The sequence below is a fragment of the Lactuca serriola genome, chromosome 5 (assembly GCF_051521515.1).
Source record: "Lactuca serriola cultivar US96UC23 chromosome 5, Lser_US96UC23_V15, whole genome shotgun sequence".
Classification (NCBI taxonomy): Eukaryota; Viridiplantae; Streptophyta; class Magnoliopsida; order Asterales; family Asteraceae; genus Lactuca; species Lactuca serriola.
In genome coordinates this window covers 34,942,199-34,968,389 of record NC_136412.1, presented here as the reverse complement: position 1 = coordinate 34,968,389, position 26,191 = coordinate 34,942,199, and the positions used below count along the sequence as shown (strand labels likewise).

The following is a 26,191-nucleotide window of genomic DNA, read 5'->3' as shown; positions in this document are numbered from 1 at the left end:
CCTCCCCTCTCCTCTTTCCTAAATCATTCTTCTTGCTATTGGTGTTTGTAAGCCATTAGAGGAGTGACATTTGTGACTCTAGAAGCTCCAAGACCTCAAGATCAACAAGGAACTCAAAGGTCTGATTCTAGATCTGTTTCAATGTTGTTATTTAACCTAATTAGTCATTAGAAGACTTGGATTCAAAGCATGTTTATTAGAAAGCCTAGATTCAAGCATTAGGGTTTTGCATGTGCACATAGGAAAGTTCTTATGGCTAAAACCCATCAATAAGACCCTCCAGTCAATGTGTCTCGGTGGAAACCTCCGGTCCCACAACTCGGGTGGACCATTCGATCCTAACTCAGTAAGCTCATAATATGCACAACACAAATCACAAAGACATAATGCATGATATCACAATACTCAATATAAGCAAATAAGACCCTCCGGCCACTCATAGATTACCACCCTAGGTAACTATAGTGAGAAGACTCGCCTCGTAAGCAAGAAAATAAACCTCGTAGACGAATCACTGAATCTAGCCTCCGCCTAACACATATGATAATTATCTCTACTTAACATTTTAATCACAATTCTAAATAAACTAAGTTATTTTCGCTCTCCAACTTCTGGAATGGGTAAAATACCATTTTACCCCTCCATGGTCCCCATAATCCCTGTCTTGACCAAACCCAAAGGTCAACAGAAGTCAACACTCGAGTCAACAATCCATGTTGACCTGACTCGTCGAGTGCATCTATGTGACTCGCCGAGTCACCTCGTTTCTTCAGAAATGTCACAAAAATCCAACTTAGCTCGTCGAGTTGTCTCATCAACTCGTCGAATTACTCATGTCTAGACTCGTCGGGGAAAATCCTAGCCGACTCGTCAAGTCCCTTCAGGCCCTTTTCTCATTTTAAGGCAGATTGACAACCCCAAACTCTAGATCTAGCCTCCTAAGGCTGAGATACCACGAAATGGTCGGATGTCGCAAGCGGTAAGGGATTTTGCATCATAGAGTAATAGAAGGTTCTGTCAACAAAAATAAATGGTCAAGAACTCTATTTTCCAACGATATTAGCAAGAAAATTTAGGGTAGAATGAGTTTTGTTTAGTTGAGTTGCGAAGTAGTGTAACAACCCGAAGTTGTTCATCGCCGAAAACCCATTCTACCCGTATAACTCGTCGGAGATCGAAATGTCCCGATATCGTTTTTGGGTTTAGTTAACTAAAATTATACGTTTATTATCATTCAATGAGGGTCCAAATCATTTAGGAACTCATGAATTTAGCCCAAAACATTTATTTCATAAGTTTTAGAAATATCCTCGTCGGGTGACGGAAACTCAATCGGGTGCGACCTAAAGCTTCGTTTAAGGCCGGTATCGGGTAGAATTCCACTGTGTCCAAGTTTTAGGAACTATATAAACGTGTTTAACCTTTCATTTGAAGCTTTTTCCTTCTCTCTCTACTCTCTCTCTAACCTCTCTCCTAAATCCAAAGATTAAGGGTCCAAAACTCAATTTTAAGGCCTCAAATCCCTAAGGTACCTTCCTAGCCTTAATCTATAGCATATTTGGCTTCCAAATTTGACATTTAATCATGAAATAGGACAACATATGTGAGTTTACGGCCCAGGAGGCTGCCTAGGCCGTAAACACCATTTTGAAGGGTTTTAAGCCCTTAAACTCCTTCCTAAGCTCATTTGGACTTTAGATATGGCTAAGGGACTTCAAGATATGGACTTCGAACATTTAAAACCTTGATTTTGAGTCATTTTAAGGAGTTTACGGCCAAGGCATAAGCTTGGGCCGTAAACTCATGTAAATGGGGTTTTTCATGCTCTTAAACCCTTCCAAATCACTAGTATGGCTTAGATATGAATTATAGAACATTGGTTTTAGCATTTGGACACTTGAAACATGACTTTTGAGGGACTTATGTGAGTTTACGGCCAAGGCATGTGCTTGGGCCGTAAACTCCTCAAAACTTGGCATAAATTCAATTCTAAGGTGTTAGAAAGCCATCCAACACCACCAAAAGCCTTGGAATAAATCATAGGACCAACCAAAAATAGTTTAAGGGCCTTAAACACATTATTTGTGGGATTTGTAAGAGTTTACGGCCAAGGCTTGTTCTTGGGCCGTAAACTCCATGATTCATGGTGTTAGAATGCTAACTAAACACCCCTAAAGCCTTTAGATGAATTTTAGAAGCCCTTCTATGCAAGTTTTAGACCTTGAAACACCTTGTAGCACCCTATAGAAGAGTTTACGGCCATGAGAGGGGTCTCATGGGCCGTAAACTCCATAAAACCCTCAAATGTCCCATACAAACTCATGTTAGGCCTTGGAATAATTCTATTAATCACATGTGATTTGTTTTGGAACCATTTAACATCATTTTCTTGGAAAAATAGGAGTTTACGGCCATGGAGCCATGTTAGGCCGTAAACTCCTATAAGTGGGTCTATTTGATGTTTTAAAATCATTCCAAGTCCTTAAACCAAGTCTAGAAATTATTCCCTAAGTGTATGAAGTCATTTAGCACCATAAACCACAACCACCATGAGTTTACGGCCGTAAACTCATGGGGAATGGGTGTTTTAGACCAAAACTCTTATATTAGTTTACTCATGGGGAGTAAACTCAAGTCCCAAGTCCCTAGTGACATTTCACGTCCTTAAACGCCACCCGGGTCCCTCCAAACACTTGTATCGGAGTGTTTTCGCGACTTGAAGCAAGTGTCCCTAACATATAAATAAACTAAGTCCTAATTAGATACAAATGTGTATCTTTACATTATAATTAGGAACCTCGTGTATTTGCAAGCCCCGGATCAACTCTTAGCATTCAAATCGACACATTTCTCGTCCGGTGAGTTCATACCCCTACGCCTTTTTCCGTGTTTTTCAATGTTTTCAGGGGGGAATACAAGCAAAACTATAACTGTTTTCGAATTATAACATTAATATGTTTCAAATATTATCTGGCAAATTTATAAACTCTTTTACTCCTTATGTATTATGTTGAGCATAAGGAATGATTTATCAATTTCAACTAAATGGATTTTAGTTAAGAAAATAACCAAACTAATCAAATTATTATGGGAATAATTTGGGGTTCTATGTTTCTCTTTATATCACGTATTGATATCTGTATTAAGTTATTAGATAAACTATGTCTGATTCAGTTTATCTCTATATCATTCGAATGTTTTGCCAGATAGTCCTATTGTATGTATCTATTTTTCATTGTATCATGTCTTGAAATCTTTGTATGTTTGGTATCGTATGAGAATCCTGTGAATAGTTTAATACTAGCTTGTGAGATAGTCACTACCCTTTATGGATGATCAAGTAAATCCTCTCCGGAAGTGTAACCAGAGTCTCCTGGAGGGAGAGCGAGGAATTTGTGAATAGATCTATTCGGGACTGACAATCCCACACCTTAACTGCTAGCTACAGTTAGGCGGGCACGCCTGGGGTGACAAATTCTATATATCATTCGACGTCTGACTAACGTCAAGGAGGTCTCATTGTCATATCAGCATGGTTACCCGACTCACAATACGTATTAATATAAACTTATTCACAGCTAGGATTTGTTTAGAATCTAAATCTCGTTCGGGATGATAATCCCATGGTCTTGTATCTATATCTCGTTCGGGATGGTAATCCCATGGTTTTATGTCTATATCTCGTTCAGGATGATAATCCCATGATCTTGTGTCTATATCTCGTTCGGGATGGTAATCCCATGGTTTTGAAACTAAATTTTATACGGGATGATTATCCCATGATTTTATCAATCTATCATATATCTAGTTTCGGGATAGTGATCCCATGGTTTATCAAGCTATTTTATATCTATTTTCGGGATAGTGATCCCATGGTCTTTATCGAATTATCTTATAACTGGTTCGGGATGTTAGTCCCAAGGTTTTCAAAATACTTTCTATCTACAGTTCGTCTAAAATATAGTTTTGTATATTAAACTATACTATGTGTTATTCAATAAATCTTGCATTTAGGAAAATATGGGATTTTCCTGGGGTTAACTTATAACTTATAACAGAACTGTAACGAAAGATAACTTAACTACTTCACATAAGAAAATATGGGATTTTCTTGGATATCAAATCTTTTCAGAAAACTAAAGGAAACCGATACATTTTTCACAAAACAAAAACCGCTTATGAACTCACCAGCTTTATGCTGATTTTCAAACTGCTTGTATTCTCAGGTCCAAGTTAGACAGGTACCCGGCGATATCTTTTGATGAAGACGGAATGCTCCGAAGACTCGTCTCGTTTTGTTCATATGATATATGTATAACTTTTGTACAATTTACTTTTGAACCAAATGTAAACTTTCAGATATATGTAATGTAATGGTTGTTTACTGTGATTACTATGTACATTGGATTTGATACACAACATGAAGTCAACCCCGTAAACGTTTTCGCCTTTGGTTTTTGGGGTGTGACAAGTAGTGTCATTTTGGTAGCGTATTGGAATTGTTTTGTAGGTGGAAAAGATAGGCAAGTTATTGGATTTCTGAATTTTGGGAGGAGTAGTGATGGTTACCCCTTAACGGATAAAACTAGTTTGGCAAGGCTCATTCTTCGTCGAATTTTATGAATTCTGCTAAGGCTTGGGTCTTAATTGCATTGTTAGAAGAGCAGTCGTCGGTATGAGGCAACATCGCAGCCCTATTAGGACTTCAAAAAAACTCTAACTAGATCATCCAGTGTGGCAGAGGAAGTAGTGAGGGATGATTTCGAGGACGAAATCTAATTTAAGTGGGGGAGAGTTGTAACACCATGTTTCGAGTCATTTCTTAATTCAGGGTCGTGACCTGAAGATCAATTATCATAAGGCTTCGGTATTTGAGGAACGAGAGGTTTAGACCCATTTGGATGTGGTTAATGTAGATTATATGGTACACGATTCGGTTTTTGCATTGGAGCCCAAGGGTACAATGGTAAAAGTAGTGGTTCACACCTTTCATGAATTTAGAATTTATGTTTAGAAGGTTTTAAGGAAAAGAAGAGTTAATACGCCTATAGGACTTCTCATTGCCTTTCCGAGCATATAAAGAACCCAAAAACAAAGTCGGTACGAAGAAGTTATGTCGTCGGAAGTTAGGATGAATATGGATTAGTCTAGTACAACAGGCATACATGGTGTACACTAGGTGTACTGGGCTTAAGTGATCGCGGGTGTTTAACCTGGTACATTGGGTGTACGGTCACTAGGCTCAACTCCTAAAAAATAGGGTTTATGTAACATCTCGATTTTCAAGTATTTACCTTTTAACCCATTTAGAATGAGAATTGTTGGCAAATTGGTCTTCAGTGGCATTTTTGTAATTTTGAGGACTACGTGAGTATGTTGGGCGTATATTTTAGTACATTAGGCATACATGGTTTTTATTGAGTACGTTGGGCGTCGTGGCCAGGATGCAAACCTAAATTTTTAGTGTTTCGACCCTATTTCAACATCCTTAACCCCCAAGACTTCTTTCTTTCATCAGCCTCAAACCCCATTTCGACCCCTTTGCAAACCCTAATCTATTTGAGAGCATTTTGAGCCATTAGTGTGTGTTTTGGTGATTTTGAAGGAGGAAGAAAGAAGAGAAGATCATCTTAGAAGAATGGAGCACTTTGATCCAGAATAACATCATCATTTGACACCATTTTGGAGGTAAAAAGCTTCAATCTTGATGAAGTTATTCTTAGATCTTTTTTAGTTATGGTTTTGTGTTCATTTTTGTCCCATAAGCTTGATATTATGAGTATCGGTTACTCTAATTCATATGAGCGATCCTTTCAGACATTTTGGAGTGTTTGTGAGCATAAAAATGTAGTCTTGGTCATTACTTTCCTTCCATGCATGATCTAGGTTTTCTTAATGAGTTAAGAAGTTAGGGTTTTTGGTATTGAGCACTTAATAGCTATGAAATAACATAAAGTTGGAAACTTTATGGTAAACGACAACATTTGAGGACTAGATCTGGAATTTGGACAAAAGAGCTTAAGGATTAAGTTCTTAATAGAAGAAAAGGTGGAAAGTGAGTATGTTGGGCGTACATAATGGTACGCTCGGAGTACGCAATGGTACTCTCGGCGTACCAGGTCAATAGCCCGCTTTTCTGGTCAATATGCTAGTACGTCATGCGTACCCGCTGAGTACGTTGAGCGTACTCAGCTGAATTGGCTCAGTGGACTTTTTGACTTTTTAAATTTTACTTGTTTTTTACCATGTTTTACCTAGGGGTATTTTGGGTATTTTGATTATAAGTTAAGTTGGTCAAGTTCCAATGAATAGGTGACCGGTAGAGCTGATATTCAGAGTTGTGTCGTGTTCAGCAATCTTTTCAGACTAAGAAGCGAGTTTTCCTCACTGTACTCATGGGTCGAAGTCTCCAATGTCGGTCCACTGGGTTATGTATCCATGTATAGAGGATGTTACTATGTTGTAGTGATCTATTTCATCGGTGTCCTTGTATATAGGATGTTGCTATGTGGTAGTGATCTGTAGACCTTCCTGTTTGTCTGACTGGTTAAATGATTATCTTTTTGTTGGATACATGTTATTTTTTATGTATATGTCGACATGGTATGGTTGGGTTGAGGCAATCCTGCTCTGTGCGGAAGCCAACAAACCTGGGAGCAAGCCAGACATAAGTTGTGGGCCTATAAGGCAAGCCAGCCTTATGTTGTGGGCTCAGGAGCAAGCCAGACTTGAGTTATGGGTCAGAAAGCTAGCCAAACTCATGTTATGCTCTCAGGGGTAATCTGTGACAACCCAAAATTTTCCATTCTGAACAAACCATATCAAGCCAATAGAAGTTAGAACAGTTACAGAGAATTTCCAGACTTTTGAGTTTTTCAGGATTTACACTTAAGGAGATATCAGGAGAGTGGATGCACTAGGGTTTTGTGCAACACTGTTATTCCAATACTCTAGGATATTAGAGTTCGTTCCGAGAATAAAAATATTTTTTGCCAAAAATCTCAGGACTATATATAGAAATCTGAACCAAATAATTCATTAGTTACATTTCCAATTAGAGAAAAGCTGAATTCTCTCTCACGGATCTTCGGGTTTTTATCCCAAATTGTGAGTACTTCGATCTAGTTATATTATATGGCTTAGATTGTGTTTAGAAACATCAAAATCATGCCAAAACCCCAAGATTTGGAAGTTTACCGCCCAAGAACACTTGGGGAGTAAACTCCATTTTAAGGGACAAAAGTGTCCCAATGTCCCTCAAAGCCTTAGAACTCGACATAAGGACTAACATTACATGTTTTAGACACCAAAATCAATTAGAAACAAGGATGAAAGTGAGTTCACGGCCAAGGAGGTTCTTGGTCCGTGAACTCCATGTTTAAGTGCCAAAATGCCCTAAATGCCTTCATTTAGCCAAGAGACTAGAGTAGCACATTACCTTGATGTGTCTAAGACCCAAAACAATCAAAATACCAACACCTAGGGGTGTTCACGGCCGCAAACACATGGCCAAATGGCTCATGGGCCGAAAACTCTAGTTAGGGGTGTTTTGATGCCACAAACACTTCCTAAGGCTTACATTTGAATTAGAGATGTACCCTAATGAGTTTAGGACTAGCTAACACACTTAGAACACCAAGAAAAAAGTGTTAACAGCCCATGATGTTCCAGGGCCGTGAACTTCATTAAATGGTGCCAAATGGTGCCATAAATCCTCCTAAAGCCTTGGACAATTGCCTTGATTCATTCCTTGTTAAATTAGGGACTTGAAAGCACCATAAGCCTTTCCCCAAGGGAGATTACGGCCGTAATCTCCATGGGATATGGTCCAAGGGCCGTGAACTCCTCAAAGGAGTTAATAGGAAGCCCAAACACTTGTTTAAGCCTTGAAGCAATTCACCACTTGAGTTGTATTAATTCTAAGCTTCATTTAGAGACCTTATTGAGAGTTACGGCCAGGAGTTTACTCCCCTGGGCCGTAAATTCCAAATCATATGGTCATTTGACCATAAACCCCCATTAGAGGTCTTGCACTCCTTTGTTGCAACCCATTTGCCTCCTAGCACTTGACCAAAAGTGTTTCCCTCGCATTAAAATGCTTATACTTGTATAATTAGTCTTTTAATCACTAATTGTTTATATACATATGTCTTCATATGAAATTAGGATCATTGTGTGTGTCTAAAGTCTTCACTTGACACCAAGCACTTGTCCGATCATTCCTTACGATAACATTCCGTTCAATTCCAATCACTTACAATAGGTGAGTTCATACCCCTTAATCAATGTTTAACAGTTTTTAAATGTTTTATGGGGGGATACAAGTAGAATTATGCTAACTATTATATCAATCATATGTGATTAATAAGTAGCATTCAAATCATTGGCTATTTATTAGCCGTTTTACTGAACAGTTTCCTTCAAATGATTTTTATAAACATTTTATATGTTTAAAACTCCTTATTACACTGTACATTTTACTCTGTATGTTTTATTTCAAACTTATTTACAATTGTGTTTCGAACAAATGTTTCCTTATACTAAATTGTTTTATCAAACCCATGCCTTCAAACTGTTTTATAGATTGACATCAAGTCGATCTTTTCTTAAGATAATAATTATGTTCAAAGGTTTTACAAAAACTTATTTATGCTTTTATATTATAAATTTCATGCCTCTATATGTATAGTTATATAAGAAATGTTTAAAAAACCTAGGAAGGCTATCCACCCTATTTCCTTTTCGCGCTTGAGATGTGGTCTGGTGGGATATCGGGTACTCGTCCGAAGGTCGTTTATATATTAGTTATATAATATATGTACATATATAGTCATAAAGGCCCTTCCATTTCATCCCATGCCCTTGGGTAGCAAGGGTATACATCCATGTCCATACGTACCAGTTAGATTACTAGTAAACTACCATATGGGTAGTTTAGGAAGACACTAGAACTATTACTAGAACGCGATATCATACCATGAGTCAGTTCATTCATGAGTCAAAACATACTAGAAAGATAACATATACAACTATACTAGGAGAGAACATATACAACTATACTAGAAAGATAACATATACAACTATACTAGAAAGAGAACATATACAACGATACTAGGACGAGTACATTACTATACTTGCTAGGAAGAGAGCACATACATTACAGCTAGAACAGTTCATTACATTACATATATATGAATACGTTAATTATTGTGATATGTATCGGAGCATGCCTTAAATGTCATGGCCCGAGTTGTAGCCAGAGTCTCTTGAAGGGAGAGCGTGAGTTTGTGTATAGATCTATACTGGATTGACTATCCTACACCTTGCTGCTAGCTATAGCGGGACATGCAGGTCTGCGGGTGCCAAACGTCATATCTTTTTACGACTATTCTTATGTCGTTGTTACCAGTCAATAGTATGGTACAATTAATCACATGATGCCTTAATATAAATCTGGTTTAAGGTAGTTAGTACAGCAGTAGTTCTTATAGCGCTACATTCGTAGTACTACATTAATTTTCCCTGTACATATATTTAGTGATCTATTCACTTAAATTATAAATGTAAAAACTATATTTTGTTAATGATAGTTACACTTGGGAAAATTACACACTTTTACATGAAACGAACATTTAGATCAGTTATGTCTTGGTAGAAGACTACATTGAGAACAGTTAGGTCTTGGTAGAAGACACCCTTATATAATAGTAGGAATCATAGGGATTTCTAGAGTTTTTTTTCATATGTTTACAGTTGTTTTACAAACATTTTTATACTTACAGTTCATTTACATTTTCCATACTTACAGTTCATAAACTTACAAATTCTTACCTACAAATTAAGACACTAAAATACTTATGATCTCACCAACTTCAAAGCTGATACTCGCTTTCAAAATTACTTGTATCCTCAGGTCATCATAGACAGGTACCGATGCAAGGAGAAAGGAAGATGGAGCTTGTTCAAGACTCATCTTTCATTTTGATTTATGCTTTAGTGTTTATCAAAATTTAACAGAACACTTGTATAATAATTATATTATTAATGCAATGGATGATGTTTTTGCTTGTTTACTACTTTTCATTGTTGTGATACTGTACATGACGTCTTCCGCCCCAGAACGTTTCCGCCGTTCTTGGTTTTGGGGTGTGACAGATTGGTATCAGAGCATTGTTTGTAGTGAATTAAGTATATCAACCCATAAAAGATATACTAACTATAAATACATAAGGGATTAAAAATACTCTGACCAAGAGTTTATACCTTAAATAATAAAATATTTAATTAGGTATATGTGCTGCATTCATACTAAAATCAGTGTCTGGACAGTACAAAAGAGTTACGATTGTTGGGCAATACAGATGGACTTAGAGACATATAGTCAAAACTGGGAAGATATAGCCTGATCACCTATATTATCCGAGGGTTGACTAGCATGTGCCTAAGTGTGGATGTGTGGTTGCAACAAGTCTAAAATCTTACCAACCCTACCACAATGAGAACAGTAGAACATAACATTAAACTTAAAATACTATAGGAGTATTTGGTGTTACTATAAGTACGTTATACTTGAGAACTAAAACGGGATCTTCATTACTAAGTTGATAGTTGCTAAGTGGATACACTAAGGCTATATGTAATTAGGATGTTATAGGCTGAGAATCTGTGAAAATTTTACTTTACCCCGATTCTGTGTGAATCTAGAGTTAAGGTCACATATTCGAAGGCCTATCCTGTTTCGATTACATATAACTGGTATGCACTTCACAAATAGCAATGTAACTGATGAATATTTTCTAAATAATTATCTATATAGTTCGTCTACTAATTATTTTCTTACCCCAATTCTCGCATAAATAACATAGCTGGACTCCATCCCCACGGCAACCAGTACCTCCCAAATGAGGTCATTGTTGGTTGGTTTGGAGAAGAACCTTGCCAATCTTGGTCCGCAAAGTGGCCCGAAATGAGATTCAAGGCTGGACAGCCCTACATCAGATTACCGAAGTTTGTCGCTGATGCGAGAATGCATACCCTCTACACCATTCGTCTAGAAGATGCTCGCGAGAGATCAGAGAGAAACCATGAAACCCTGCTGCAAGCATTGGCTAAATCACGAGTCGATGTCATAGAGCTCTGAGTACGCCAGAGGGTGTACGAAAGAAACCTACTTGATGTGGAACGTCAACTGGCTGAACTAAGAGTTCACCAGAGGGATGACCGTCACCTGTAGTAGATGCCTTACTTTATCGTCCTTGTTAGAAGGAATCGTTTTCCTGTTTATGCCCGAAGTGGCATTTTCTATGGAATTACCTTGTACCGTAAGTACTTTGTTTAGGTCTTTATGCTGTCAAGAACTATCTTCTTTGGATATGATGTAAGACCTTTACAAGGTCATTTTCCCGAATCTTTACGTCGTGAATATCAAAGATATTGACAGCCGGCTAACTTCTGTGTCATTCTTCATTCAAGTACTCTTATCATACTTTCATTGGAGTCTATCTGAATCATGCTTTAGTCAAGTCATTGGACTATAGTAATTTAGCTCTGGAGACATTCCAAGTTTCTTTTAGTGGTTGGATCTTGTTATTCACCAACCCACGATACCTCGGCTTGAACGACAAATGTCTTGAGAGCATTCTACAAACTCACTTTCCATTCTGTACTAGGACTGCATCATAGGGATGTAGGTCAAACCTTCGCCATCATACCTCCATTCCGTGCTAGGACTACATCATAGGGATGTAGGTCAAACTTTCAAGAGCATACTCTTACCCCTTTACTTGAACAATCGAAGTACCCCTAGGGTCAACCAGAATCGCTCACAAAATCCGTATCTTTCGTGTTACAGAATCATGTCGTCATCCGGAAGCAATCAGTCAAACGACGAAACCTCTGCCTTTCCTATGGACGCCGCTACCTTTCAAACCACAGTTACAACTGCCGTGATGGCTGCCGTGACAGTTGTCCTTGCGCACCGTAGCACTATCAGCACAATGAATGTTGTTGATGGGAATGAGGTTTCCAATCGTGGTATCCATCCAGGAAATCGCCAAACAGTAACAGTCACAGGCTCGCAAAGCCGAAAGACAGAGAACAAGAAACGCAGGCGTCAAGCCCAGAAAGAACACAAGAAATCCCAAAAACTTGCCATGCAACAACAGCAAGTGGAAACCCCTGCCTTCCCCGTACCGAGCAGACTATACAAAGGAACACTCCCGAAGTGCGATCGGTGCAACTACCACCACGAGGGAATTTGCCGAGCCTTGCAATGCGATAATTGCAACAAGATGGGGCACATTGCTCGTTTCTGTAGAACTACCTCCACCACTGGGGCAAGCCTAGTTTGCTATAATTGTGGTGAGTTTGGGCACTATAAAAGAGATTGCCCGAAAAAGGAAATCAAGGAAAGAACCCGCATCCCCATAACTCCCACTCGACACTTCACTTCCACCACCAATGTTAGTATTGTCCATATATGCCACCAATGCGGTGAGATAGGACACTTCCAGAAGGATTGCCCGATAGTTAAGAACTCGGGTGCAGATGGGAAGATTCTCAAGATCACAGCTGCAGGAGAAACTACGTCGGACCCCTCGTTAATGTAATTTAGGCGTGTTGTTGTAACAGACTTATAAACTATCCAAAACTAGTGCAACTAGAGTCTTACCTTTTGCGAGATCCTGTCTGTATAAGGATGCTTGTGCTGCATATACTTGTCTTATGTAGTATACCTAATTCACAGCAATGGTCTTGTAGTAAGTCTAAAGTATTGTAACTCTGTTCATGGTTGCACGGTTGTGTTTTGTCTGTAAACGTCTTATGTTCAAATATAATGTCTTTAAGTTTCAGTATGATTCCGACATTATCATACGACTCGATTCAATCTGATCTTCACGAAAACAGCTTCATACGTACATCTCTTTCTTCTAGATCGCTTTTCTAGCGAAGCCGTCATATCAGAACACCGAGGTACTCCTGCCAGGAGTACCTCTTAGTTATTTTCTTTCCGAAGAAATCCCCGAAGTACCACTCGTACAGTACGTCAAGTTTAATCCAAGGATTCATGCGGTTGATCTATCACTAAGAAATGTATACATAAGAGTGATATATAATCAAGGTTCTACAGGTTTAGAATTGATGATTCCGCTTTAACTTCTTTGTCCTCGAAAGGATGTGAGCTTAAAGAAGAATCAGTTATTCGACTACCTTTTCAATCTTAATTATATACGACTCGTATACACGAGATGTGATTGTGAAAACATGTATGAATTCTAATATTAACTTCAGGATGGAGAACTGCCTAAGCCTACGAGTAATCGCATCGTCATGTGAACAAACTTAGAACCCAGTACGACTTCTATAAACAGATCGCCCTACAGTCTGAACACCTATAGAGACACAAGAACTGACCAGACAACTTAGCAAACTACACAGAAATAGAATTATAAGACTAGGCTTCTCACCCTGGAGAACCCCGATCATATTCTTCCAGAGATCGACAGATCGCATCGTATGTGCCTCGGATATTGAGGACTCCGTCAAGATTTTTCATTAGAAATCATTATCTCTGCCTCGCATAGATGAAATGGTTGAGCAAACGCAAGGAAAGAATTACTTTCAGAAATGGATCTGAGATCCGAATATCACTAGTTCAAGTGTTAGGGAAGGATGTCCGGAAGACTATCTTCCGAACTCAATGCGGACACTTCGAGTCCATAGTGATACCCTTCGGATAGGACCAATACGCCCATAGTTTTCATGAGCTAAATGAGTAGGGTTCGTCTTTCTTACATGGATCAGTTCGTCATTTCTCCAAGCAATGACTTACTTATATACCCTCGTAGTAAGAAGAAACCCATGGAAACATTTTCCTTCAGAGGAACTTTTCGCGAAGTTCTCTAGGCACGATTCTTTTAAATTGAAGAGTCAAATTTCTATGACACACTGTTAGTGATGTGGGAAATTTTTAGTACTCTTACAATTTGTCAAAACCGTTGAGAATTTGTCGACACCAGAGACGCCGATAGTCATTCGCCAAATTCTAGGTCTTACAGAACTACTGTCATAGTTCATCCAGATCCCCTCGCAAATCACAGAAACCCGTACGACCTTGACCCAGCAAGGAGTGGCCCTCGACTGGGAAGTTAAACAAGAAAGAGAAAGAACCTTTGGAATTCCAAGTGAGAGACCAAGTTCTTTAGGAAGTCTCACTCTGGGAATGGCTTAATACGCTTCGTATCGCGTGGAAAGACAAATCCAAGGTAAATAGGACCTCCGAGATTCTTACCAGAATCGGTCCTGTATCTCGCAAACTAGACCTACTCCGCGAACTCAGTGGCGTACATTTTACTCTTAGCGTCTCGATCGTGAAACCATACCTTTCCGTTAGTACTCTTGTAAGTCCACTCGTCGAGATCCTCGCCTTCGTATTAGAACCGTAGTGACCCACGACCGAGAGGTCAATCGGACGAAGCAGTGTCGTCGCCATTTAGTGAAGGTTCGTTGGGATACCAACCGAGAACCCTATTTCACTTAGGAGTGCTAGAACCAATCGATTAGGAAGTTTCCTCCTCACGAATCGATCATCCGTACCTACTTCCTTGCCTAAATTCTAATTTCGGGACGAAATTCCCTTCAATAGGGGGATGATGTGACAACCCGAAATTTTCCATTCTGAACAAACCATATCAAGCCAATAGAAGTTAGAACAGTTACAGAGAATTTCCAGACTTTTGAGTTTTTCAGGATTTACACTTAAGGAGATATCAGGAGAGTGGATGCACTAGGGTTTTGTGCAACACTGTTATTCCAATACTCTAGGATATTAGAGTTCGTTACGAGAATAAAAATATTTTCTGCCAAAAATCTCAGGACAATATATAGAAATCTGAACCATATAATTCATTAGTTACATTTCCAATTAGAGAAAAGCCGAATTCTCTCACGGATCTTCGGGTTTTTATCCCAAATTGTGAGTACTTCGATCTAGTTATATTATCTAGCTTAGATTGTGTTTAGAAACATCAAAATCATGCCAAAACCCCAAGATTTAGGAGTTTACCGCCCAAGAACACTTGGGGAGTAAACTCCATTTTAAGGGCCAAAAGTGTCCCAATGTCCCTCAAAGCCTTAGAACTCGACATAGGGACTAGCATTACATGTTTTAGACACCAAAATCAATTAGAAACAAGGATGAAAGTGAGTTCACGGCCAAGGAGGTTCTTGGGCCGTGAACTCCATGTTTAAGTGCCAAAATGCCCTAAATGTCTTCATTTAGCCAATAGACTAGCATAGCACATTACCTTGATGTGTCTAAGACCCAAAACAATCAAAATACCAACACCTAGGGGTGTTCACGGCCGCAAACACATGGCCAAATGGTTCATGGGCCGAAAACTCTAGTTAGGGGTGTTTTGATGCCACAAACACTTCCTAAGGCTTACATTTGAGTTAGACATGTACCCTAATGAGTTTAGGACTAGCTAACACACTTAGAACACCAAGAAAAAGTGTTAACAGCCCAAGATGTTCCAGGGCCGTGAACTTCATTAAATGGTGCCAAATGGTGCCATAAATCCTCCTAAAGCCTTGGACAATTGCCTTGATTCATTCCTTGTTAAATTAGGGACTTGAAAGCACCATAAACCTTTCCCCAAGGGAGATTACGGCCGTAATCTCCATGGGATATGGTCCAAGGGCCGTGAACTCCTCAAAGGAGTTAATAGGAAGCCCAAACACTTGTTTAAGCCTTGAAGCAATTCACCACTAGATTTGTATTAATTCTAAGCTTCATTTAGAGACCTTATTGAGAGTTACGGCCAGGAGTTTACTCCCCTGGGCCGTAAACTCCAAATCATATGGTCATTTGACCATAAACCCCCATTAGAGGTCTTGCACTCCTTTGTTGCAACCCATTTGCCTCCTAGCACTTGACCAAAAGTGTTTCCCTCGCATTAAAATGCTTATACTTGTATAATTAGTCTTTTAATCACTAATTGTTTATATACATATGTCTTCATATGAAATTAGGATCATTGTGTGTGTCTAAAGTCTTCACTTGACACCAAGCACTTGTCCGATCATTCCTTACGATAACATTCCGTTCAATTCCAATCACTTACAACAGGTGAGTTCATACCCCTTAATCAATGTTTAACAGTTTTTAAATGTTTTATGGGGGGATACAAGTAGAATTATGCTAACTATTATATCAATCATATGTGATTAATAAGTAGCATTCAAATCATTGGCTATTTATTAGCCGTTTTACTGAACAGTTTCCTTCAAATGATTTTTATAAACATTTTATATTTTTAAAACTCCTTATTACACTGTACATTTTACTCTGTATGTTTTATTTCAAACTTATTTACAATTGTGTTTCGAACAAATGTTTCCTTATACTAAATTGTTTTATCAAACCCATGCCTTCAAACTGTTTTATAGATTGACATCAAGTCAATCTTTTCTTAAGATAATAATTATGTTCAAAGGTTTTACAAAACTTATTTATGCTTTTATATTATAAATTGTGTGCCTCTATATGTATAGTTATATAAGAAATGTTTAAAAGACCTAGGAAGGCTATCCACCCTATTTCCTTTTCGCGCTTGAGATGTGGTCTAGTGGGATATCGGGTACTCGTCCGAAGGTCGTTTATATATTAGTTATATAATATATGTACATATATAGTCATAAAGTCCCTTCCAGTTCATCCCATGCCCTTGGGTAGCAAGGGTATACATCCATGTCCATACGTACCAGTTAGATTACTAGTAAACTACCATATGGGTAGTTTAGGAAGACACTAGAACTATTACTAGAACGCGATATCATACCATGAGTCAGTTCATTCATGAGTCAAAACATACTAGAAAGATAACATATACAACTATACTAGGAGAGAACATATACAACTATACTAGAAAGATAACATATACAACTATACTAGAAAGAGAACATATACAACGATACTAGGACGAGTACATTACTATACTTGCTAGGAAGAGAGCACATACATTACAGCTAGAACAGTTCATTACATTACATATATATGAATACGTTAATTATTGTGATATGTATCGGAGCATGCCTTAAATGTCATGGCCCGAGTTGTAGCCAGAGTCTCTTGAAGGGAGAGCGTGAGTTTGCGTATAGATCTATACTGGATTGACTATCCTACACCTTGCTGCTAGCTATAGCGGGACATGCAGGTCTGCGGGTGCCAAACGTCATATCTTTTTACGACTATTCTTATGTCGTTGTTACCAGTCAATAGTATGGTACAATTAATCACATGATGCCTTAATATAAATCTGGTTTAAGGTAGTTAGTACAGCAGTAGTTCTTATAGCGCTACATTCGTAGTACTACATTAATTTTCCCTGTACATATATTTAGTGATCTATTCACTTAAATTATAAATGTAAAAACTATATTTTGTTAATGATAGTTACACTTGGGAAAATTACACACTTTTACATGAAACGAACATTTAGATCAGTTATGTCTTGGTAGAAGACTACATTGAGAACAGTTAGGTCTTGGTAGAAGACACCCTTATATAATAGTAGGAATCATAGGGATTTCTAGAGTTTTTTTCAAACGTTTACAGTTGTTTTACAAACATTTTTATACTTACAGTTCATTTACATTTTCCATACTTACAGTTCATAAACTTACAAATTCTTACCTACAAAGTAAGACACTAAAATATTTATGATCTCACCAGCTTCAAAGCTGATACTCGCTTTCAAAATTACTTGTATCCTCAGGTCATCATAGACAGGTACCGATGCAAGGAGAAATGAAGATGGAGCTTGTTCAAGACTCATCTTTCATTTTGATTTATGCTTTAGTGTTTATCAAAATTTGACAGAACACTTGTATAATAATTATATTATTAATGCAATGGATGATGTTGTTGCTTGTTTACTACTTTTCATTGTTGTGATACTGTACATGACGTCCTCCGCCCCAGAACGTTTCCGCCGTTCTTGGTTTTGGGGTGTGACATAATCCATTATGTTAGATGTGGACCCAATATGCATGTTGTTATATGTTTGTGTGGCTTTATTTTGGGGGAACTCACTGAGCTTCGTGCTTACAGTTTGGTTTGATGTTTTTAGGTACTTCAGATGATCGGGGCAAGGCCCATGAATAACTCAAACACCTAAGCCCAAAAGAAAGCCCAAAATGTAAAATCTCATCTGACTGAGTACGCCCCGCATACTAAGTGGGTATGCTAAGCGTACGTCCAAGAAACTCAGTACGCCCCGCTTACGAGGAAGTACGCCCCGCATACTGACCCTGCCCACAACCAACCTAGAAAACTTCTTAATCCCTTAAGCCAAGATATCCAAAACCTAAGAATAGCTAAATATAAGTGACTTGATCCATAAAGTCGAAGGCTTTAAACCTTTGCATGGCTTAATGAAGCCCAACACCAAAGATGAACTCCAAAGGTCAAAATCACTCCAAAATGTCTTAAAAACTTCTTAATACCTTAAGACCTTAGTCCAAACTTCCATATCCGATTCAAAGGGACTTCTTAAGTCATAAAGTTCCAGACTTTATGACTTAGCATGAATTAATGGGACCCAAATCAAAACCATAAGTCCCAAGCTTCACCAAAATACTACCAAATCATGCATGGAAGGTTTATACTCATCAAGATCCAAACTTTATGACTCCTTAACCCTAACAAGGGCCAAATATGAAGCTTAAAGGTTCTAGAGTAACTTCTACTCACAAGAACCACCACAAAGGGACCAAAATCATAACAAAGTGCCACTTAGCTAGATCTAAAAGAAAGAGTTGTCAAGGTTAAGACTTTATACCTCCAGAAGTTAGATCTAGGTGAACAAAGCCTAGATCCAAACGCTCCAAGTCAAACAATGACTCTTCAAGAAGATCCTTCTTCCTCTTCAAGCACCAAAAACACACATAAATCACTTTGAAGCTCAATAATCACTCAAATGGGTGCTAAGGTTCAATTTCTATGGTTTAGGGGGGATGAGGGCTGAAGATATTAGGGTTAGGTGATGAGATAAGGAGTTTGAATAGGGTCTAAGACCCTAAAATAGGGTATGGGTCTGATTGGAGTACGCCCAACATACTTCTGGTACCAGCGTACTCCTTAGAGTATCTACGATCATACTGCCCAGTACGCCCAGCGTACTGGCCTTAGCACTAGTACGCCCCGCGTACCCGGTTTCACCCTAAAACCACTAGAACTTCCGAAGACCATAGCTTCTTCGTTCTAAGGCTATTTCCAACGATCCTTATATCCACAAAAAGGTAACGAGAAGCTCTACACTTCTATCAACTGATACATTCCTTAAAACCTCTCAAAAAAATCCAAATTCCTTAAAATCTCGAGCTAACACTTTACCGAAATACCCCTTGGCTCCAAAAACACAAATTGAACTTCTTGTATCACCTGAATTACCCTACCCACACTCAAATGGGTCTAAATCTTTTTTCCTCAAAGGCCCTAAGCGTGATGATACTCGGTCTCCAGGTCACCACCCCACATTAGGAAACGATTCGGAACAGGGCGTTACAACCTTTATGACTCTAGACTTCCATTAGGCTTGAACTTGAGGATTTGGACATTTGGTCTTAAAGTAATAAGACCTAAATGGAATTTGGCTGACTGGCCGGTACGTTGGGTGTACTTTTATGTACACGGCGCGTAAAGAGCATTGGTCCCGTTTTTCTATTGATGCATGGTACGCTCAACGTAAGGAGGATGTATGCAAGGCATACTCCGGGAGGAGGAATTAAGTCGGTTTTGGGCCATTTTAGGGTTTGGACCATGTTTGGTTGGGCCTAGGCTTGGAGAGGTAAAATGGTCTTTTACGCAAGGAGTTGTAATTATGGAAAAGGACCTTTGGTTATGGATTATGATTTATGTTATGATTAGGGTTTAATTGTTTATGATTAGTGTGGGGGTTTCTCATTTCGGCAACTCGAGTGAGAGATTGGTTTGTCTTTGGATCGAGATGAGTCTCCTCACTGTACCTATGGGTCGAAGGCACCAATACCAGCCCACTGGGATATGCTATTTAGGATGCTAGTTGTCTTTGTGACTCTTGCATTGTATGTTGGGATGGATCCATTGGTATGCATGAAGGGTTGGGCGCAATTGCCCAAGTGGTTTGGGCCCATTATATGTTGGGCTAGGCCCATTTGTATGTTGAGTTGGGCTCATTGATTAGGAAGGGATATGCCCATTATTATGGGTTGGGCCCAATGTAAGGGTTGGGCCCAATGATATGTATCGTATGTGCTATTTTGGAAAACTCACTAAGCTTTATGCTTACAATTTCATGTTATGGTTTCAAGTACTTCCAATTCGAAAAGGAAGAGGCCGGTGTAACTGCACAACATCCCCTAGAGTTTATTTCGCATATGATTATTCGTGCTCTGATGTTTAAATACTATTTTTTAACATTGAATGATTTTAGGATTGGCATGTTATTTGTATTTATGTTTTAAAAATGAAAATTTCACTCTGGATTTTTGGGATGTTACAAAGTGTGTATGTGTGTGTATCATTGTTTCTAGGTTTAGATCTAATGCAAAATGAAAGCCATCTGGAAGGGAAATATGATCATCGGAGAAACATACAACCCAAGAAGAACCAACTGAAGCTCTAAGTTACTATAGTTCTGGAATCGATTCTGAACTTGGGACCAAGCATAGAGATCATTCGTTTACTCTGAATTTGTCACTGGAATCTTGTCGACTTTCTCGTATTGTGTAAGTGTGAGAGAAAACGACACTCCTGAAACATTTTAGGGTTTGTGTGTGATCAAGAATTCCACAAACAAATATGTGTATGATGTTGTGTGTTTTACCCCACAGGATGGTTCCCCTTCTTTTGAAATCACAGCCCCTAAAAAACCATACCTGCAAAATTATCTCGTGCTTCTTCCTACATATGTGTGTAGGAAATCCAACAAACAAAATTAAGGGCTTCTTCCTACATGACTGAATAACCCTAACCATAGTGCAAATCTAAATAACTCCTCCGATTTAAAACCCTCGAACCAGGTGGGGTTCGATGATTTCTAGGTTGAGATGAAATTGGTTATAGGTGGTAGTGGTGGACAGTTGTGGCAGTCAGAAAGTCCTAACGCAGATCTAGAAAACCCCTCCTGATGTGTATTGTTCTTGAGTATGTATGTTCATAAGTATGTGTGTGTGTGTTTATAAAATAGGGTGTGTGTTTTTCTTGAGTATATATATATATATATATATATATATATATATATATATATATATATATATATATATAAGAGAGCCTCTTATTTTTTTAATTGTTTTAATAAATTAATAAGTATTAGATTTTAAAAAATGAAAGAAAAATATAAAATAAATACTCCAAGGGTATTACAGTCCTTTCAGTTTGCTGAGGGGCCAAATCCATAACAAAACTAACTCAAAATGACCACAAAGCCAAAAATAAAGTCGAGGTTTGGACTAAACTTCGGAAAAAATACATACCATATGAACCATTTTTACAGTTGACTTAAATCTAATGAAAACCGTGTATAAAATAAAAAGTAAATGCACCCAAATGTATTTTTCTAGTGAATGTATAGATAAAGTTTATATAATCTTGGAATTAAGTGGCATATTTCTAGTGGATGCATAGATAAACTTTATACAATCTTGGAACTAAGTGGCGAAAGAAAATAAGTTAATATTGGTTTGCTCCTTATTAGACAAGAACAATAAAATAAATTATGTTTTGTATTCAATTTCAAATGAAATTATGAATTGGATGTTCTTGAAAGATTGTACTATTTTGAAGCCGACAAAACCATGAAAGCATTTGTCTCGGACAAAATAAGCCTTCACTTAGTCAACGAACTTTTGTGGTTTAATTAACTTCCAACTAAAATACAAGTAAATTATTCGTATAAAAATGTGTTATATAAGATTAATTTTAAACTAGAATTTACGGATATTTAGACCCCCAAAAAAACAAACTTAACGAAACCAGGTTAAAATTATCAGAAACGAAACTAAAACCCACCAAATTTCCGTATTAGATATTTATAAATATTTACATAATACAAAACCAAAAAAGTTTAACACCAATAATAATAATTTGGTCGAATCAACGTAGATGAAACTTTTTACACCAAAAAATTTGGTTACTTTTAATCTTCAATGTACATATTAGAAATTGAAATAATCTAGTAGCATTTTTTTGTCTCAAAATAAACCACACAAATTGCACATATTTTAGAGCTAAGATCCACAACTATAAAACATAAACTTGGAAGAACAAAAGCAGTCTAAAACAGTAAATTCATATCCATGTATGCCATTCTCATACAATTAAACCAACAATTTACAAAAAAAAGTAAGCATTTTGACTATTACTCTTCTAAGTTTTTTTTTTTTTTTTCTACTTGAAAGCAATCTAATAGCAACTTCATAGTTTTTGTTGTTGCAGAAAACAACTCATGAGGGAGCATCCCTATCCGACATATCTTCATCTTTTATGTTTCCCCTTGCATGATCCCTGCGTTTTATTTAAATTTTTTGAAAACATTTGACTTTTGAGGTCAACCAAATTACTTTTTAAAGTTTGACTTTCGAGGTCAAACAAATAGTAATACTAACCTTGGATTGATATGATTTGCATTGAAGCTTTGTCGCCGAGGCTTTTCTTCTTCATCAACATCAGAATCATATTCCTGACCACTCCATATGCGTGGCTTTGCCCGTTTCTCCATGGGCTCTTCTGGCTATTTTATTTTTATTTTTATTTTTTTAAAAAGTAAAACATAAAATAAGCACGAGGCAAATACGTGAACTTATTGAATGATTTTAGATTTTAGATTTATTTACCTCTTCGGGGACTTCTGTGACAGGTGGCGTTGTCTGAAACGGGACACTAGGAGAATGTGGTAACCTTGATAGTTGCTCCAGCAGCATGTTCCTGTCATTTTTTATATTCAAGTCAAAATACAACACACACAAATATATATGTGTGTGTGTGTGTGTGTGTGTTTAACTATGAGCTTTTAAAGTAGTTGTGGTAAGCTAAAAATGGAAACTAGAAAAAAGAAAAAACAAAAGATGATATCATTAACATGTTTGGTTTAAGCTTTAAGGAATGGAATGTGTCATTCAATTATGTTTTGCTATGCATAATTAGACACGAGAATGAAAAGAAATTGATAAACAAGGACAAAACTGTCTGATTTATAAAAAAATGACTACTAAATAAGTTTCACATTGATAAATTTTATGAATGTTGGAAATATATATTCTATAGATTTAACAAACTGTAGCTAACTTATTTTTTTAAGTTAAAGAGTAAATTACACGAATGGTCCCTATGGTTTAGGGTAAATTACGCGTTTGGTCCCTAACTTATTTTTTAACTCGGAAGGTCCTTAATGTTTGTTTTTGCTACGCGCTTGGTCCCTGTCTTACCTAAAAAGACTATTTTGCCCTTGATTTTTTAATTTATTTAAATAAACACACCCTCAACCTCATCCCTCTCACCTTACCTTACCTACCCTATCATTTTTCCATATTTAAATAATAGTTTTTTTAAACGCGTAACAAAAACAAATAGTAGGGACCAAGCGCATGACAAAAACAAACAATAGGGACCTTCCGAGTTAAAAAAATAAGTTACGGACGCGCAAATTACCCCAAACCATAGGGACCATTGGTGTAATTTACTCAACTTTAAATGAATAGAATACCATGAAATTTCAAAATTATATTATAAACAAAAATCCTACAGTTAGTTTAATTAAAATAATAATAACAATAATTTAACCTTAACTACTTAAGGTTAGAGATTTTGTCTACTTTCAACACAAGACATTTGGCTCTACAAGCTTCACCTATTGAGGGGTATTTAAGGCATTCCAAATTAGCATCTGTAAACCTTTCATCTGTCCAATCCATCACAAGGAATCAACAAGCCTAACAAAGACCACAGGATCCCTTTATACTGGCATCTGTTCATTGAAGGGTATTTATGACATTTGGTTAAATGGTAGCACATACCTTTTCATCAGACCAAAAAAATATACTCAAACATACAAAAAGATAGACCCAAACATAAAATTAGAAAGAAGGATACTATTGACACCCTTAAAAAAGACATTGCCTATGTAAAATGTCTATCAAGTGTAATTTTTAACTAAGTCCACACATCAAATCACACATAACTCCTAAAACACATACAGTGCCTACATTTATAATATAATGAACCATAAAGCCTGCAATGAGCAAAACATATATGATCAAGGTCAGACAAACAAACAATATCTAAAACACAATCTCACCTTATTTTCTCCAAATCTTTAGGAGTGTTTTGATTGTCAAGAGGACTTGGCTCAACATGAAGCGTGTAATCAGGTCCAAAATACTCATAATACTCATTGTAAGGCAGCTTATTTTCAGGTTCAACCCCAACAGCAACTGCTGTCTGAAAATTTTCAAAGAAAATAAATTAAATTGTATTTGCTTATGGAATAACTAATCATAAGAAAAAAAAAAATGTCAAAAAAGAGAAAATAAAGACCTCATAACACCAACATCGGGCCACATTGCGGATTGTATAACCACCACCTCCTAAAACCATGAGAGGAACATTGAATGATCTAAGATACCTGAGACAATCTGCATGACCTTTCACAGACAAATTGAAGCACCCTAATCTATCACCAGCCAATGAATCTGCCCCACATTGAAGAACCACTGCATCAGGCTGATAAACCTCCATAACTTTGTGAAGAATTGGTCTAAATAGACCACGAAAGCTATCATCATCCATTCCATCATTCAAAGGTACATTTAGGGCGTAGTACTTTCCCTGATGTGCACCAATGTCTTTGATGTGTCCAGTTCCAGGGAAAAAATCCCCAAATTTATGAAATGAAACTGTCATCACTCTGTCAGTGGTGAAGAAAGCTTCTTCAACCCCGTCTCCATGGTGGATGTCAATATCTACATATAGCACACGCTGCAAAATAACAGTATGTTATGAACATCGGATTCTTATAATCTTAATATGAGATTGCATCGTTGTAATACAGATTCTTAAAGACCTAATTTCCATATTTGCAGAATGTGAGATAGAAATACGGAGAGTGAAGATGCATACCCTGTGGACTTTAAGAAGCTCAAGAATACCCAAAACAATATCATTAACATAACAAAACCCTGAAGCTTCGGACTTCTTCGCGTGATGTAACCCTCCGGCCCAATTTATCGCAATGTCGGCGTCTTGCCGGTTAAGCTTAACAGCGGCTCCGATGGATCCACCTGAAGACGCTTGGCAAAACTCAAAAATACCATCAAAAACTGGGCAATCCTCTCCAACGTTGAACCGCTTGAGGTGGCGAGCATGAGTGTGGTCATGAAGGGTATCCGGAGTGACAGAAGCTAGAAAGTCTACATAATCGTCGGAGTGGAACCGTCGGATGTCTTCTGGGCCAGCGGGAAAAGGACGAACGATCTCCATGCGACGGTGAAGGGAGTAATGCACGATGAGGTTGTGGGCCATGCGGATGCGATGGGGTTTCATTGGGTGACCTTGGCCGTAATAGTAGTCGCCGATTGAGGGTTCGTAGAAGTACGACACACGGCGTTTTCTCCCATCAGGGCCTGAAGGGAGCGACGCTCCTCCGACTGAGGAGGACTCGACCATTGTGATTCGCGGCGGTGATGCGTTAACCGATAACTAGAGGGTAACCAAAAATCGCCGCCGCGATGGTGAAGACAACCGAACAGTAGGCCTGCGGTCCGTTGGAATGATTCGTATTCGGGTCGAAAAGAGTAGGGCAGGGTTTACCGAACCTGGACCAAAGAATAAAGCAAAAATCAAGAGAGCTAGGTTTTTAACTATTTGGGATATCAAGATGAATTTTGTATAATTGTATTTATTTAATAAAATTTTGGGGATAGGTAAGACGAATTTTGTATTTATTTAATAAACTTGAGTAATCGTTGCTGTTAAACTCATGGTTGTCAAAATCATAATTCTGATAGTAGGATTATACGATCATACGATCCTAGGTATGAAAAACGATCTGGATCAAAAACGGATCATATTTGAGGTAGGATCGTAAGATCATAGGTAGGATCGTAGGATCGAGATCCGATCAAATCCTACCTTCCCTTGATTTTTTTTTTTTTT

At 37.8% G+C, this 26,191-nt stretch overlaps 1 protein-coding gene across 1 annotated transcript; it reads right to left on the bottom strand.

Moving 5' to 3' along the window:
• Positions 1 to 22,297: 22,297 nt before the first annotated feature.
• Positions 22,298 to 25,865, bottom strand: HDA6 (histone deacetylase 6). The gene is made up of 6 exons (XM_079000112.1): positions 25,157 to 25,865; positions 24,575 to 25,015; positions 24,336 to 24,478; positions 22,876 to 22,966; positions 22,648 to 22,772; positions 22,298 to 22,546 (listed from the first exon to the last, which is right to left on the bottom strand). Exons 1-6 carry the CDS (start codon positions 25,700 to 25,702, stop codon positions 22,486 to 22,488), a joined length of 1,407 nt encoding a protein of 468 aa, XP_078856238.1. The 5' UTR covers positions 25,703 to 25,865; the 3' UTR covers positions 22,298 to 22,485.
• Positions 25,866 to 26,191: the final 326 nt, after the last annotated feature.

Bases quoted from the DNA above. Each gene is read 5' to 3' on its own strand.
- HDA6 (XM_079000112.1), bottom strand. From the start codon at position 25,702: ATGGTCGAGTCCTCCTCAGTCGGAGGAGCGTCGCTCCCTTCAGGCCCT. The intron at 24,479-24,574 runs GTCTTTATTTTC...GAAAATTTTCAG, and splicing joins CCCGATGTTGGTGTTATGAG to ACAGCAGTTGCTGTTGGGGT. The intron at 22,773-22,875 runs GTAAATAAATCT...AAAATAAAATAG, and splicing joins TCACAGAAGTCCCCGAAGAG to CCAGAAGAGCCCATGGAGAA.